Raw genomic sequence first — 17332 nt, 5'->3', positions numbered from 1 at the left:
GGCAAGTCCTGTAGTAAAGGTCTGCATTATCATTTCATTTCAGTACATGGTGAATCAAGAACAGATGCTGAAGACTGCCTTGCCTCTCTTTGCCAGATTCATCATCAGCAATGGACTGAGGACTAAGCATGGGATATTCAAGATTGCCTTGGAGGCAGCTGACCAGGCTTTGCCCACTCTATCTAGGAACATGGGGTTAAGATTAACAGAAGGAGCTATGGCACTTCTTACTCCTGATGTACTGCAGCTTTCAGACCCAGATACTGCGAAAGAAAACCTTACCTTCCTTTTGGCTCAACTCCCCCAATATGGTCATCTCTATTATAATGGGGCTGTGCTACTGCAGTACAATTTCACACAGCAAGATGTGGACAACAGGGATGTTGCATACAAGCACCAAGGTGGGAATTCCCAAACTGACAGATTTACATTTGTTGCCTCAGATAGGACTAACCAAGGCTTCATCGTGAATGGGAGTGTGCAGAGTGAGCCAGTGACATTCACCATTCAGGCAAGTGTGACTACAGACCTACTTAAGAGAGATAAATAGTATGATAAGGTAAAAAAATATAGCAGTTTTGATGCCAGGTGGTACTTGCTGCAGTCTCTGATCTAACTGTGTAGCTAGTAAGTTTGCTTTCTTTGTTCCATGAATAATTAACCTGGGGAACTAACTACTTACCAAAATGCATAAAGATAAGCAAGTAAATACTTATATACTTAATAATCGCATGCTAAAAATTTTACATAGGAACCCCAACTACGGGAAGGATAGAACTTTTCTCCTGCTCTGCTTTCCTACTTGGTGTCTGACCCTGTGATTTTCACATATGGGGGTGTGAGTATGACTGCTGATCTTCATGTCACAGGAATCTTGAATTACAGCCACTTTGCTTCTCCACCTAGACATCCTGTCCTCTCTGAGAGTCTGTGTAAGATGCCTGCTCTGATTCTTCTATCTTTGCTAGAATCTTTTTGTTCATTTCCCATTTCCCCTGTTTTCAAGTCCTTCATACATTGCCATAGCCTCGGATTTGTTTGCTATGATTTTTGGTATCTATCTGGCATGGTTCAGTACACAAAGTATGTCTGGTCGCACTGCATGTCAAAATTCTCTGTTTGAAAACCCTGATACTAATGAAGAGGCTGTTAATATTTCCTGATGGCGAAGTATCAAGTTACACAACGATTGAGTAATACTATTTCACCAGAGGGGGAGATATGGGAACAGCAACGACTGTTGTGGACTGCTAGAAAGTTCACCAAAATTTGTGAAAGATGGCATTGTTATTATAAAAAAGAGGTGACAAACCTTTGCTGCAGTTATCTTTTGCTGTGAAGAAAATTACATAAAAAATGAGGACTATGGGGAATGAGGGACATCAGGGCAGAGATAATACATTTGTGTTACACTCCCCAGAGTGTACATGTCCCTGCTACATGTGGCAAGTGATGGGTAATCTGGGCCTGGAAACTTCGTGTGAAGTGCAACTTAACTAGAACTCAGGGGTCTGCAGCTGACTGTGAGCCAGAGTGGCTATTGCCACCCTGATCTGGCTACGTTCCTTTCAACAAAAGCAGGACAGAGAATATTCTGATGTTATAAAATGAATATCTAACTTTGATTTAGGTGGATCATTTGGACAAAATGGCACCAAAAATTATTCATCTCCATTGTTTTTCTGATGTGGAACTGCTGAAGAATGGCAATTATGGGATCTATATTACTGCCAGGTCCCTGAGGGCTTATGACCCCAATACAGAAGATGACAAAATAATTTTTAAGATTTTGCGAGGTCCTCATTATGGCTACCTGGAAAATATAACAACAGGTGATTTCTTTTATAATCTCTATTGTGGGCCATACCAGACCAGATTTCTAACCCTATCCTGTTAATGTTTGCCTGATAGACAGAATCAAAATTTCTTAGCAACCTTTGAGCAAAGTTTGATTGTAATAACAAAACTTTTGCAATGAAACCTGAGTCTTAAGTCTGTTATGAATCCTCAAAGAGTTTGAAATAATTTTTAATAGCTGTTGTTGAGAAACTTTTTTATTTATATCAAGAAATAAAAGATTAATATTGAACTTGGCCTCTTGATAAACAGGTTACACATAAAGAAATTGGCAGGGGTTTATAATGAAGACATGTTGCTGCTTAGCTATAAACTTGCATTTCTCCAAGTTCAGATTCTCAACAAAAAGAAAAGTTGAAAAGAGTTTATATGACCTACATGGTTCTTATTAGCAGGCTTTTGGTTCACCTGCATATAACTTGTCTTTCCTAGGTGGATTAATTCAGGAAAGATTTAGCCAAAAGGATTTAAACAGCAAAATCATACTTTATGTCATCAACAAATCACGAGAAGTAAATTCAGACAGCTTGGAGTTTCGAGTGACAGATGCCAGTGGAAACTCTGCGGCACCCCAAAGGTAGCGCTGCTCCTTGGTGACATGGGCTGTGCTGCACTGTGCTTGTCTCCCCTCAGGGCAAATGGACACTTGTGGGCATGAAGCCATGCAGACATGGGCACAGCTACAACTCAGCCTGCCATTGCTGTTGTTGGAGTAGAGAAGTTTTCTTCCCCTCAAGAAGGTGAATCCTTCTTGAAGCCTTCTTGAAGCTCAACAAGGGTTGAGCTCCAGGTTAGACTGTGTCACAGTTCTCAAGGGCCTTCAGGGCTTCACTGGAAAACATAGTGCATTTAGTGGGGTTGGGCATTTGGAGATCTGAGATGCTGTGTGCTGAAGGGTGGGACTACTGCTTCATGAACATGGTCCTGCAGCTGCAGGTCACTCTTGCCCTTAGCTGATGGCAGTGCATTTTTCACAGCCTTGAGATTACAGTGTAAGAGATGCTCTCAAATGACAAAGTTATTAGTCAAAAGAGTACTGAAAGAAGGTGGAGAGCACACAGCACCTTCTTTGTCATCCACTGCATGTGTGAGGCATACTATCCAATATCTCCTTGTGACATACCATAAGCTTCATGTAGAAAAATTAGAATATCATGCAAACTGGGCTTTGATGATAAAAGCCAGAAGTGTGAGTAGCTCTTTAGCAGATGCAAAGGTTCTTTTTATTCCTGAAAATAGGGCTGAGTGTTCAACCAACTTATTTAATCAGAGGGGAAAAAAATCACAACCAAACCAAACAAAAAAAAAACACCCGAAAAAACAAAAAACAGACACACAGAAAAACCCCAAAATCCCACCAAAAAACCCCCAGAAAACATAATATGCTGTTTCTGGGCTAAACTGGCTACTCACAAACCAGGACTCATGGTGAAGAAAGAGAAGCAGAGAGCTGTACCCAAGGGCAGAGCACTTCACTGCACACTGGAGAGAGAACAGGGACTGAGCTGAGCTGGAGGCAGCATTTAGGCAGTTATGTGCTGTGCCAAAAGATGTCCCCATACACAAACACATCTGAGCATGGACAGCCCAGCTGCTTGGTGCTGGCTTGCAGATGAAAAATCACCATTATGTGATGCCACTTCTCATGGGAAAATGCAACTTCTTGTAAATGAATGGCAATACTTAGCACAGTTTTAGGAGAAGAGCAAAGAAAAAACTCTAGTCTTGCAGAAAATAGGTGTTTCACTGAAGTTATCTGCTATGAAAGTTATCTGCTAGACCAAAGGAGAATTTTAGTGAAAAAATAGCATTTTAATATTGGATTGAAAAGCTTGTGAGGTATTTTTTCAATTTAAAGTATTTATCACCTCATGATCACTGGTTCAAAATACACAATTTATTGTTCATGTCCCAGCTTTTATTTGAACACTGCTGGACTACATCTGGCACATCCATCTTCTTTAGCAAAAGTAAAGAAAATCAGCTTCTAAATGGGTTTCCCACAAAATTAACATGAGAGGATAGAGGAGAACAGGAGGAAACTTCCGCTAGTGATAGAGCTAGTCAGCTGTGAAAGGCCTAGAAGTTTGTTTTAGTAAAGTTCAAATTGTAAATAGCTCAGCTCATCCATCCTTCTCTGACTCTCACTATTCTTTATTACACCTTTAAAAAGGGAAAGATCTTTACTGGTGATCCCGTGCAGCACACAGTCTTCTGAGGTTCAGATACTGCCCCATCCTCCATAAAAAATTCTAAAATTCAGTGCATAAGACACCTGGAATGAGACAAAGAAAAGGATGAAGAGTGAAGTGTGAAGAGTACTAAAGTAAGGGAAGGAGAGAAGGCCCATGCACGGAGGCAGAAAAGTCCTAGAGCATACTCTGTGTGCTACAGGAGGAGAGATAGAGGATAGATGAAGGCAGATGGGTGGAAAGGAGGATATTGCTAAGAAAAGACTGAGGAGTGAGAGTGTAATAAAACTGCAAGGCTAAAGGGAACCAGGATAAACAGTGATATCTTGTCTTGGCCTATTGTTTTTATGGACAAAATGCTCTTAAAATTACTGCAGAATCCCTCTGGCTGTAAAACAGGCTCAAGTGTGGCTTAGGGTACATCAGGGCTGGTCTGGAAGATTTATTACTGCCTCTTTCTAATCAGTTAAATCACACAAATATGTTGATTTGGAGACGGAGACTCAGTATGTGTATTGGCTAAATCAGCAGTCAGGAGAGAAGGCTCCTCACACAGCCCCTGAGCAGCAGGGGCTGGGGGTGGCTGGCCAGGTGGCTTTGCTCTAAACTCACATTCCTTTCTCTCCCACAGGCTGGAGCTACGGTGGTCTCAAATTGAAATGTTACAGACTGAATATGAGGTGTGTGAAAACACAGGAGTGATGTCTCTGAAAATCACCAGGGCAGGATACTTGGGGGAGTCTGCCTTTATAACTGTGAAGGTAAAGCCAAAAGCCAACCACCTAACTTAATTATAATAAGTGCAGCCTGTTATTTTATTCCTCAGATGCAAATATAATTCAATAATCATCAAAGAGGCCATATGATTTAATCCATACTTACTGGGACATTGTCCTTGCTACTACAGATGGCTGAAACACTTCTGACAAAATTTCTTGAGTTTTAAGTAGAAATGCTAATTAACCAAACCTGGAATGTTTTGGAGCAGTATTTCAGTTTTGAGGAAAAAACAGAGCAGGCAGTTTCCTTTGGCGCTGTGCTCAGAAGCTTGGTTTCCAGGATCTGCCACTTTAAAATCCAGGTTTTGGGCAATCTGGGGCCTTGGGGCTTTTGTTTTGCCTTCTCAGGCTGGAGGAGCCCAGGAAGTACAGGTACCACAACTGCCATGGCAGCCTTCCCCATTTCACCTCCTACTGCCCACAGCTGAGGGCAGTAGGTATATACCTTCCCTGTACCCTCAATGACTGCCTCTGTGTTATGTCAAAACGACTAGACTGAAAGCTGCAGGCTGTAATATTTTAAAACAGGTTTTGTGCAACTTGCCTTCACAAATTTTATCATTCTTCATAAAATGGAAATTTCAGAATTTTATCAGGTCCCCTTGCTAGAGAAATACCATTTCCCCCACCCCCCACCCCTCCAGCTTCTCATGATTACAGCACTAATAAGAAACATAATTTTGATTTTTCTTCTACAGAAATTAGTGTGAATTTTGCTAATGATGCCCTCAGGGGCCATCTTGTCCTACCCTTCACAGACTCTGTTGATTCTACTGCAGCAGTTACTTGCAGAAAGAGACCAGTGAACTTGATTCCAGCATCAGGAGCTGGAACACATACACTGTGTGGAAACTGGTGTCCTCTGATGCCTCCTATGAAAATTCAGGGAGGTCCTGGAATCACTATATTTACATGTGTAGGGTTCACATCTATCCTAATGGGTATTTGGGAGTGACAGAAGGCTCTGTGTGAAAAAGCTTCTTTCAAGATATCACAAAGGGCCAAATAGGAAAATGTGGCCAAGTTGCTGCTGCTCCCTTTGAGATGACAGGATGTGCTTTTCCAGCAGCCAGGTATGACAGGGTCCCCAGGCATGGTGAACAGCAGTGTTACCTGGTGTTGTCAAATAGCAGTCTCAGAGGTGAATGAGCAATATTATAAGATAGGGTTGTTTTTTGCTTTGTTTTTTTAAATGATACATTTTTTAAGCCATGAGCAAGAACAGAATGACAGTTGCACAGAAGAAGGTTTATTCTTCAGGTCTTTATCCTTTTTTCCACCCTGAGTATATGTATGGGTTGGCCTGTCTATTTGAGATGTGCAAAGTACCTTCAGCATGCAGCAGAATGCAGTGGTTTGGTGAAATGGGTCACAGCATAGTATCTACTGTTTGATTTCTTCTCAGGTCAATGAAATGTCTGCTAGGTTGGGAAAGGACTTCACAGTGACTCCCTCCAAGCTTGTTCAGTTTGATCCAGGTATGAAATAGTGCACTGAGTAACTCTAAAATTAATTCACTGATTTTGGAAGAGTAACCTCTTGCTTTGGAGAGTGCAATCTATTACATATCTGTGGCTAGAGAAGCTGAATAGTATTTAAGACTTGGGCTCATTTTATGGAAGTGCTGTAGGCTTCTTTAGTGAATTGGAATTATTATTATTTAGCATAAGATTGCCTACGGTCTTTTACTTTGGTTAAAATATCAAAAGTGCTGAAATTATGTCTCCTAATCTCCTAACAACTAGTCTGGATAGGACTCACCCTCAGCTGATCTGTGGGATGCTTTAAAGACTTCAGTCATTATAGGTAAGGCCCAGGACACAGGTTAAATTTAGACAAAACTGAGAACAACTTAGGTTATTCAAGGTGTCCAAGCCTGTTTTTCATTCAAATACAATCCTGAAGTTACCCAGTAAAGACAAAGAAACAAGAAAAAACAATGGTAAAAGGTTGCACTTCAATCTAACATGATTTTTGATCCATTTGCAGGTATTTTAAATAACAGTTCCATCTTTAAAGTTAAACTTTTCAGATACAAACTCTATGATACATTTTCTCTTGAAAATTGCAGTGGAAGTCCTAAATCTATGTATTGCAGTGCAATTTAGCACATTTACAGCAGCTTTTTGTTACAGTGTATGCACTTCGACTGAATCATCATTGCCCAGGAACAAATTCAAACTTAATGTTATTTGGAAGACCAGCAGGAATCCAGTCAGTCAGTAGGAGCACAATAGCATACACAATCTACACCACTCCAGCTGCAGACATGTTAATTAATCTATTTCTTTGACACCCTGATTGATTGAAATAGCACTTAAAGAGTAATTAAAATGTTTATTTCTGTTAGGAGTGTCAACCAAGATGTGGAATATAGCAATTACCTATGACGGATTAGAGGAAGATGATGAAGTCTTTGAAGTAGTTCTGAACTCCCCTGTGAACGCTGTTCTTGGCACACGGACAAAAGCTGTAGTGAAAATTTTGGACTCAAAAGGAGGTATCTCTTTTGATCTTTGTGACTAAGAAGGTGGGACAATCTTGGCTGAGTAGCTACCTATTTTCAGCCACGAGTTGCTCCTAACATTCACCATTAGATCAAACTGCCTAATTTATTTTTAGAGAAAACAGGCTTGACACTTGCAGGCCCTTTATTCTCTCACACAATCATATGCATCCTCTTAGGAAACACAGCATAAGGAAAGCAACAAGCACAAAATGAGAAAAGTGCCAGGAAAGAAACTACTTTTCATAACAACATGAGTTCAGTTCACATTTATTAAAGTGGAAAAAACTGGTTTTAGATCCATTAGATGTTTTTCCCAGTTATTATTTAGTTACACATACTTTAAAAGAGATTTACTTTCCTCTCAAAGAAGAAATGTAGCAAATTAACCCATCTCTCAGCAATATATTTTCCAATGCTTAAAAAGCACAGTCCACAACTTCACAGCAAATAGTTTAGTCTTTGAAGACTGCATTATCATTATGTTTTTCAGTGATCAAATGTGGAGTGTCTGAAATCAGATCAAAAAGAAGGCAATTCTAGAAACAGAAATATAGGAAAACAGTAGAAAACTAGAAATAACTAGTAAAGAAGCTGCAGCCTCTGACCACTGAAGAGTGTTTCTTCTTCTGGTGTTTGGTGAAACAATATTTAAAATATCCACATTGCAGTGAATTAGGCTTCATGTTACAAAAAGCCCCTTTAAAATTTCTGATTTGTTTTCTCCTAAATATTCCTAGTGTAAATCAGGACCTAACTGACACAGTGACTTCATTGAAACACAGTATCCTAGATTTCAAAGAAGAAGTTTCTCAGGGGATGATGGAAGTATCATCAGTGGTAGTTAAAGAGATCTGTATATTCATGGCCAAAAAACCCAGCACTTCAAAGCCCAGTATAAAAATTAAAGCAGATGCTTGGTTGAAATTCTGACCTGTGGGTAGACAGGTGCATCACATATAAAATCTTACTTATATAAATAGTAGCTGCAGTTATAGTCATAGATAACCCCAGAAACAAGGGTGACTGAACAAACAGCAAATCAACTACTTCAAGTGAAAGAATCATCCAGCTTTTAAGGACAAGCTGTTTATGTGCCCATGTCAACATGACCAGTTATTTGCTCATGCAGTTAGAGCTGACCATCTGCCATTTTTTATACTTTCAGGTCAATGCAGCTATTCCCATTCTTCTGGCCAAAGCAAGCATGACTTCTGGGGAAGAGGCACGCTCTTTCCAGCTTCCTCGGGCTCCTCATCACCTTCCAGGCCTGGCAATGTTTCCTTGGAAGGGATCCCACTGCTTCCTTCCAAAGGGAAGAGGGAGCATCCCCTTCCAAAGGGAGGGGATCTGTGGCAGGAGCACAGCTTGGCGAATCGGTCAAAGACCAGGCTGAGAGCAACTGGAAATGGCAGAATAGTAAGACACTTCCGTAGTTCAGTGATGAACTGATTTGTGAATTTATTGTGATGTGATATCTTCATTTAACTGTCACTTTTGTAGCAATTCTATCTGACCATACAATAACTATAAACTACATGAGTTTGCTTTGAGTCAGACCTGGGGGCTATTTAAAAAAACTGTAAAGAAAAAGCCAAAACCAAACCAAACATTTTGAGGATCCCGGTAAGCAAGAGAGGAATAAAAGACTTGGGGGAGGAAAGAGGCATGAAGCAATTTCAGCAATTATGAAACTTCCAATCTTATAAAAATTATGGGTAAGTTAGAAGTTGGTGGAACCAGGCAAATGTACAGAAGCTGTGCATCTGGTACTGAAGATATAAAGCTGAAAATACTGTCAGTTTACATAGGGAATAGTTATTTAAACCTTGTCCACTGATTCTTCTGCTTAAGCTATATTGATTTAGCTAGGTATTTAGTAACTTTCTGCTATTGTGACCTTAAAAGTTACTGGAATCTGGTTTTATGAACACTGAGCATTACGCTTGTAATTTGAGCTTTTTAATGGCTCCTTTCAGAAATTATATGTTTCTATACTAAAAGAGAAAGCATGAACCAAGACATGCTCTGCATGATGTATAACCTAGTAGTAAGTGTTACATAAATTCTTCTTGTTTCTATAATACATGAATATACCCATCTCATTATTCTGTTTTACATTTTTCAGGTTCATCCTTCATCTGTATTTAGAAATGAAACAGATGTGATTTTCAAAGTAAGAGTATTATGGATATTGGTTGGATATTTCCATGATCTCTTTCTGATTCTGCTCTTTCCAGGCTTTATCATTCCTAATAATTTGTTATGTCTAATACTTTATTTTTCTTTCTTTTTAATTGGTGTAATTTCCCTTGATTTATGATAATTTGTATAATAATTAATTTTTATTATTTTAATTTAGTTTATTTAAGAGCTGCTTGTAACCCTCTCTTTTCTTCTCCCGTTCTTGTGTGATACTGTAAAATGAAGTATCACGGGATTGTTTCGCTCAAAATAGAGGATGACACCTCCTCAGCTGAAACCAACAAGAAGGCACAACCACAGATAAATGTAATCTCCTCTAGGAAAACAGAAATCCCACTGGCTGATAAGGCAGAACTTGCAGCTGAACCAAGATCAAGACATAAGGTATGAGACTTTTTCCATGGGCATTTTCACCATCTGTTTTCAGTTGTGTTGTTTTCCAAAATGATTTAACACCTAGAAGAGTTTTCATGGCATACAATTTTAATATAAGATCTAATCAATCTGTTTCATTTCACTTGGTTTGTGTAATTATTTTCCTCAAATGTTCAAATGACATTTTCTCTTTCCAGGACTATAACTCTTTTCAAAAGGCTTGTACACCAGATATAAAGGGTCTCTTGCATTATGAAGAGAGCACACAGAAGTTATTTCAGTGTGATGGGATATCATGGACATTCTGGAATTCCCAAAGTAAGGTAAAAATGTAGCCATTTGTAGGTATCTATGTCAGAGCATGGAGTCTATGATTGGTGATGCCCTAAAGAAGAGGACCTTCCTGCATCTGTTATTTACTTGAACAGGGAATAAATGTTATCCAGATTCAGGTTTGCTTTCAGCAGAAACAAAATTTTCCCAGGAATATGATGAGGACTTGACTCAAAGGCTGTGGTTGCCTTTTCTCTCTGTCATCCACAGGTGCTCCTGGATAAACCACATGAGCACTAGTGCTGTGGTGCTTGTGATGATGGGAGCATAACACAGTCAGTGAATGAAGTCTGTGGGAGAATATGTGGAATTTAGTAAAATAAACTTACTTAGGTATTCTGTAAACATACATTCCCCCCACCACTTAAGATGTCATGCTGAATTTTGTTGCACTGCCTTCCCTGTACAGACTACAGGAGACAGAAAATGGTGTCCAAACTAATATAAAATCTTTAGAGGATTTTTATCTTTTAAGCAATGGTGTAGCTTTATTTATAGACACCAAAGTTCGTGGTTTAATTCTGGACACTACTGCACAGACTATCTGTGCGTAGACAGAAGTCTGTTTTACCTCTTCGTCTTCTATTTTAGGAGGTAACTATGAAGAGATGTCCCTCTGGATGGACTTATCATGAGAGCAGCTGCTACTTCCTGGTAGTGAATCATAAGGTCACCTGGAACACTGCTGCTCGGGCTTGCAGAGAACAGTAAGAGACCATCATCCATTTGCTGTGCACTGCTGTTGCCCTGAGCTGAATGCTGCTCTTGAGACCAAATTTATTTGGATAAGCCCAGTTTTCACTGCTCTGCACAGCTCCCCCCCAAAAATTGTATAAATCCTGGGATTCAAACACAGTGGATGATAGAAATATTAGTCTCATAATGCTTCAGGAGGTGATGCTATCTTAATCACAGCATGAATTCGCAAAGCTGTCCATCTGCAGTGAGGATACTTTCCTAATTTAGGGAGAGTTAGTTTGGGAGAAGAGAAACTCGGAGTCAGTAGAGACTCAGAATTTAATCCTGTCTTACCCACCACTTCCTTGGCACTACCTTCTCTTGATATAGCAATGGTTAAATATTGCCAGCTCCTGTGTGCCTCACTGTATTCTTCTGAAAATGTAGCTTTGAAGATTCTGTAACTATTTGAATACTTTATATTCAATTTAATAGTGCCTTTCTGACTTTTTAAGGACATACAACAACAATAACAATAATGACAACAATAATAATAATTGTTGTCAGAAAGTAGGCGATAAAAAACCTGCCAGTCTTGTTTTCTGGATACATGCTTTGAGATTTTGGCTTTAGGGGTATTAGGTTAGCACTGGAAAGAATGCTAGCCATGGTATCTTGAAGCTTGTCCAAGGATAGGCATGCCCTGTACCTTGTCCTGAATTGTGAGCACCAGGTTGAAAATCAATCTGAAAACTAGGAAAGGCTTAAACAGACCTCTCCATCACTCCAGACCTCTCCATTACTCCAAAGGAAAATTGAAAGAGGGAAGAGTGGGAAATTATAGAAACAGAGTATGTTCCATAAGTAATGGAAGGACATGCTGAACAGTGAATCATGGCCAAGCATGCATAACAAGCATTGATTCATTCCACTTAGTTATGCCAGATTATGTTGCCTTGGCAACAGGCAAAAGAAAAGTCTTGATACTACTACCTCCCAGCTGATGGAAGATATTCTTTACTACAATGTAAATATTATGTCCTCTTGTGAGCTGACCCTAAATATTGTGCTATTAATTGGTTCACTTACAATTTCAGCTCTTACATTTTTTTTTGTTATTATCTACTTTTATTATGCTACTTGTTAACAAATAAAGCCATAAACTGTGAATATTTTAATATTTTTTTCTGAAGGCTTCAACAGTGAATTGATCTCTTGGAACCATATGTCACTATCCCGGGAGGTTTTTCCTATCTTCTAAAAGAGTGTGGTCTTTGTGACCCATATTTTTTGTAGGTGGTAGCTTCTTGATAGTGTGCAATGTAGATATCAAACGGAATAAAAGTAAATAAATGTAAACAACAGTAACTAAAGGACAGGGTTAAAAAAAGCTACACAGAAAATCAAGGCATATCACTGAATCCAAAAGGAAATGAATCCTAGGACAGTGCTAATTCAATTAATGTTATACTAGCATAGACTAAGGAAGATTTATCTCAGTAAATGAAGTACTCCTTGCCTCCATCTGGAACTGATTTACAAAAGTACAGCTCTAGGAACACGCTAAAATGTGGTAAAATAACATAACTTATTAAATTTTATTTTGTGCTTTTCCCCAGCTCCTCTGGCAATCATCACCACCACTAATTGTGGTGTTTCTCCTATTAATACTGATTCTATTGACATTTAGACGTTTCCAACAGGGAAATAAAACTACCATGGAGGTCAGTCCTCAATTTTCAATACATCAAACAAACTGGATATTGAATGAAAATATTAGAATTGACTTTCAGTAAATCAGCCAACTTCCATAAAAAAAGAATAATTTTTTTACTACTACAAAAATGGCATAATTTTAAGCTCCTATTCATTTGTCTTGCTAGAATTTTTCTATTATGCAGAACAGGGAAAAGAGCCCAAGCATTGTTGAAGTTGATTCACTACCTACCCCTACCCTACCCTTTTTGAGACAATCTTATAATCTTGACATGATGGACTTGGGAACAGGCTATACAAAAAGTATACAGAAGTAGGCAGGCTGAAAAGCATCTGGACAAGGGCCACAAAGTTGATCAAAGGACGGTAAAGCTTGCCATGTGAAGAAAGAAGGCATAGGTGAGCATCTATCACAGTATTTTGATATTTAGAGGGTGGCTAAGAAGAGGATGGAGATTCCCTTTTTACAAGGAGTCACACAGAAAAGATGAACAGCTACAGGAACAAGTTATTCCTGGAAAGATTCCAAGTACACACAAGGGAAAGTTTTTTTTCACAATGAGATCAGTTAGAAGACTGTCCCCAGGGAGACAGTAGATTCCCCAACATCACACACTTTTAAGGTTTAGCTAGACAGACAGTGCTGGCCCATCTTGTCTGGACTGTCCTTTTGCCCAGAAAAGTTGGAATCAGGTGATCCTTGCAGTTCCTTCCAACATGGTAGTCTATGATTCTATTCCATCACAGTAATGCTATCAATTTATTGTGCAAGCAGTTGTTGTCTGGACATAAGTACATATGCATGGGCTAATGCAGGCCTATTTGAGTTTCTATTGATATACATTGTGTCCATCTTTTACAGGTGGTATACAACACTATTCTTTAGTTTCCATGTTTGGGGTAGAAGCAGACAGAAATATGTGCTTGTCTTGATGCAAGTTTCTATATATCAGTGTTAAACTGGGGATGGGGGAATGGGAAATCTCAGTTAATTGCTGTGAAAATCTTGTGCTGTTTCTAACCCTTCTCCAATTCATTGGAGAGAAAGGTGGTTTAAGAACTCATTTCTCTAGCTTTGTTTGTATGCATGAAGAGACTCTTGGCAACGTGAAGAGAAGCATCTGGGGGATATTATGGCTGAGTGATCCCACAGCAGTCTGATTTAGAAGCAATTTTGATGATTTATGCCACAGCTCTTGTTTATCCAATAGGAACATGTCCTGCCCAAGGGTCAGTACAGCAGGGCTCACTTGTGTGTGAGATTTTTTCACTGCTGCCACTGAAGGGATGGAAGAACTGCATATATAGAACCCACAGTTATGTCTTTTGCCTTGTTAGTCATATTATGCCTTTGTCTTTTTTGAACACTTAATTAAAGCTCAAATATTATTAGATTTCACGTCCTTTACTGCTAGCTGGGTAAGGCAGGTCATGTTATTTTGTTTGATGGTATTATATCAGCTACATGTGGCCCTAGTCCTTTGGAATTACAGGCAGAACCATGTCTAAAGTAATAGATTAGATCCTTCATGATGGGTCAGTGTTCCTTAGTGCAAAGCAGGACAGCAGCCCCCTTCTAGTACTGATTCTCTAAGAGACTGGTTTAACTCATACTATTGTGTGTGACTCCAGCAGAGGGATCCAGGTACCTAGAGTAATTTTAAAGGCTTTGTGTATGCTGTCTGGCTTTCAACTGCCAGTTGGGAAGTGCAGGGCTCCTGCAAGCTCTGCATCATGTCTGCCACTCTCATCTGAATGTTCTGAATGATAGGGGGTGTTGTAAGCAACACTAGACACCAATTTCACGGCATCAGAATAACTCCCTAGGTGACCAAACAAAAGACTGAGATAAGCACAGTCTTTCAGTCACCCCCCCCACCCCCTTCAACATCAGTATACAACACAGATTTACTACAGCAGTTCAAATAAAATGTTGTGTCCCATGGAGACCTTCATACTCAGTCAAGTGTGCTTTTACCAATGTTAAATTTACCAAAATGGTACAAGACTTTTAAATGTATCAGACAATTTGATGGAAAATCAGTAGTCTTTGTGCTAAGTATTTTCCAAATAATATTTCAAGGTTAATAGCTACCCAAAATATTTCCTTAATTTGTGCAACTGGATAAAGTATGCTCTTGACTCAATAACAAAAATTATAAAGCACGCAGGAACAATTTTAAATGGATGGTTTAGCACAGAAAAAAGTGGTGTGTCGGGGTTTGTTGTGGCTTCTTTTGCTTGGTGTTTGTTTGTTTGTTTTTGGTTTTGTTTGGGTTCTTTCCCTAATAGGGCATTATAACCCCTTATCTTGACTAATTTACATTAGGAAGTGTTAGATGCACACTCCATAAATAACATTATCTTGTAAATTCCAGTGTCTGATCCTATGCCTCAAGATTCAGTGAGTAACATTATGGAAGTGCTATGGTCTTTCATTTCCCTAAAATATATAATCCCCCCTAAACAGGTACAACCATTGGAGCAGTTGTTCTCTCTTCAGTAATATGCTTATGAAGCTGTACTTATAGAGAAAAGATTAGATTACATTATAATTATTGTAGTGCTTTCCTTTCACAGTGATGAATCTCTCCTGGTACATGGATTGAAGTCTGAAACTGTTATTGCTCAGACTATGCCTGTATGTCATAAATGATGGAGCAGTTACTGACACATATTGATGCTTTTTGGTGCATGATGCTTTATGCTCACCTAAAGTAAATCACTTAGTTCCTGGGTTTTGAGTGTCCTTAAGCAGAAGTCAGACAAAAAGCTCTATTTTTGTTCTGGTTCACCTAGTAGTGATACCACAGAAACTGCTGTGCAAACCTCTTCTCAGGTCCATTTTGTCAGTGCAACCACAGTCACTGGGAGGCAGAATGGAATCCTGCTGCTGAACCACTTAGCCTGAATTAATTCAGGACACCCTGAATTAACTATGCCTGCTCTCCTGGACTCTGTCTGTAGAAGAAGATGGAGTATGAAAATTCCCAACAGTTTGTCAGTGTAACAGTTTTGTTCCTAGCTCACTGGGGATTCTGTGCCTGGCAGATTTGCCCAGAAGGGTGGAAGCCTGTCACCCTTGGGATATATAGGCACGTCTCACCCTGATGAGAGGCACAGCTGAAGATTGGCTGACTGCACCTTCACTGGGTGCACTTTTGGGGGACTCTGCCACAGTGGGTGCACAATCCTGACCCCAACCAGACAGTTCTGAGGCTGTTCTGCCAAACCTCTAGGTGAGGAGAGTGAACACAGGTGTCAGTGTGAACCTTCACTTGCTGTTCTCTGGTGGCCCAGGAACTCAGAGTGCCCCTGATGGGCCTGCTGTTACTGCACGGTGCCTGCCCCAGGACAGCTGAGACTGCACAGGCAAGGGCTAACACCCAGCTGACCTGCTGGCCTTGGCAGATCCACAGTGCAGCATGGAGCAGAGGCCAACTCCATCCCCCAGCTGCCCTGGTTGCCCTGCAGGGATAATGGAGGAGGACTTCGCAGCAGGAGCATCCCCCTCATAAACACAATGAATTTATTTCATATCCTGGCCCTGTGGGCCCAGATTAAGGAATGGTCCAGATTTTGTGCAGTAGGGACTGTGCAGAATATTGTGTACTACTACTTTGTATTATTCTCATGTAAATTTTTCCTGCTTCCCTAATTTGTATGGCATCATATGGAATCCACGGGGTCAGTACTCTTAGAAGACATACAGGGCAATTACGGAAATGGAGCTCCAGGCATGGACCTCTAACTAGGCAGCATGCTTAATGGTGGGCTTTCACTCTAACATCTGCTTATGGTCTCCATAGTGAGCTCAAGTCTGCCATGCCATTCTTCAGGCCTGGTTGCTGCCCCAGCTCTTAAAGAAGACAGTCATCACTTCATCTGGAGCAATAGTGATCTTCTGTCTCTGTTATCTGGCAAAAGTAATGGAAATCCTTACAATAGCATTTACTTATTATGATAGAAAAGTTTTTTTGCTCTCTTAAAATGTTTTTATGAACAGTGTTGTTTGCTCTAGCCCTATTAACTGTCACCCAGGATATTCTGGGAGGCTGAAGGGGTTGGCATCACTCTTAGACTGAGCAGCAGTCAGAAATATGGGACAAAAGGAATGCCAGCACCCGAGGTTCAGCACAGCGGGATGGCAACACTAGGTGTGACATGTAAAAAAAGGTGATATATCAATGCAGACACAAAGAGGGATAAATAAAAAAGTGGAGCCACTGATGGCTGACAGTTCCCAGCAAATGTGAAGAATGACTTTTTTCTCTTAATACCTAAAGATTTAGCCTCATCTCTAAATGGCTTAAAAGTAGCCTGCTGGTGCTTGTAAGTTTGGTACTGGTTGGAAGACTTGTTAGTGGCATGGCCACTCAGTGGCTAGGGTTTGCAAATCCTCCTTTGGAGCTGGCATACTATAAGTACAAATGCAGAGCAGAGCTTATGCATTGACTTAATTCAGAAATTCTGCTTAATACAAACCACAACTTCTCTCCAATCTGAACAAAATGCGTAGTCACTGCAAACAATCCTCTGAAGAATGCGCTGCTTTTCAGATACCAAATTTCTTGTGATGAACAACTGGGGAAACCCATGAGATACCTGCATTTACTGAGTGCAGGTTCACAGGAGGATGGAGAACCAAACATCTCAGCTGAAACTCAAAACTGAAAAGGATGAAAATGCAA

General features: G+C 39.9%; 1 protein-coding gene across 1 annotated transcript in view; it reads left to right on the top strand.

The window, feature by feature from the left end:
* FREM1 (FRAS1 related extracellular matrix 1) overlaps nucleotides 1-17332 on the top strand; it is a 65699-nt gene that overhangs the window by 42270 nt on the left and 6097 nt on the right. The window contains exons 25-35 of the mRNA XM_064404788.1: nucleotides 97-511; nucleotides 1631-1832; nucleotides 2290-2434; nucleotides 4681-4810; nucleotides 6234-6306; nucleotides 7179-7328; nucleotides 8503-8753; nucleotides 9463-9510; nucleotides 9765-9923; nucleotides 10112-10237; nucleotides 10839-10954. Of these exons, the coding sequence (XP_064260858.1) occupies nucleotides 97-511; nucleotides 1631-1832; nucleotides 2290-2434; nucleotides 4681-4810; nucleotides 6234-6306; nucleotides 7179-7328; nucleotides 8503-8753; nucleotides 9463-9510; nucleotides 9765-9923; nucleotides 10112-10237; nucleotides 10839-10954 (1815 nt within the window). The remainder of the gene's footprint in view (nucleotides 1-96; nucleotides 512-1630; nucleotides 1833-2289; nucleotides 2435-4680; nucleotides 4811-6233; nucleotides 6307-7178; nucleotides 7329-8502; nucleotides 8754-9462; nucleotides 9511-9764; nucleotides 9924-10111; nucleotides 10238-10838; nucleotides 10955-17332) is intronic.

The sequence above is a fragment of the Passer domesticus genome, chromosome Z (assembly GCF_036417665.1).
Source record: "Passer domesticus isolate bPasDom1 chromosome Z, bPasDom1.hap1, whole genome shotgun sequence".
Taxonomy (NCBI): Eukaryota; Metazoa; Chordata; class Aves; order Passeriformes; family Passeridae; genus Passer; species Passer domesticus.
The sequence above is the reverse complement of the archived record's forward strand: the minus strand, read 5'-3'. Positions and strand labels throughout refer to the sequence as shown.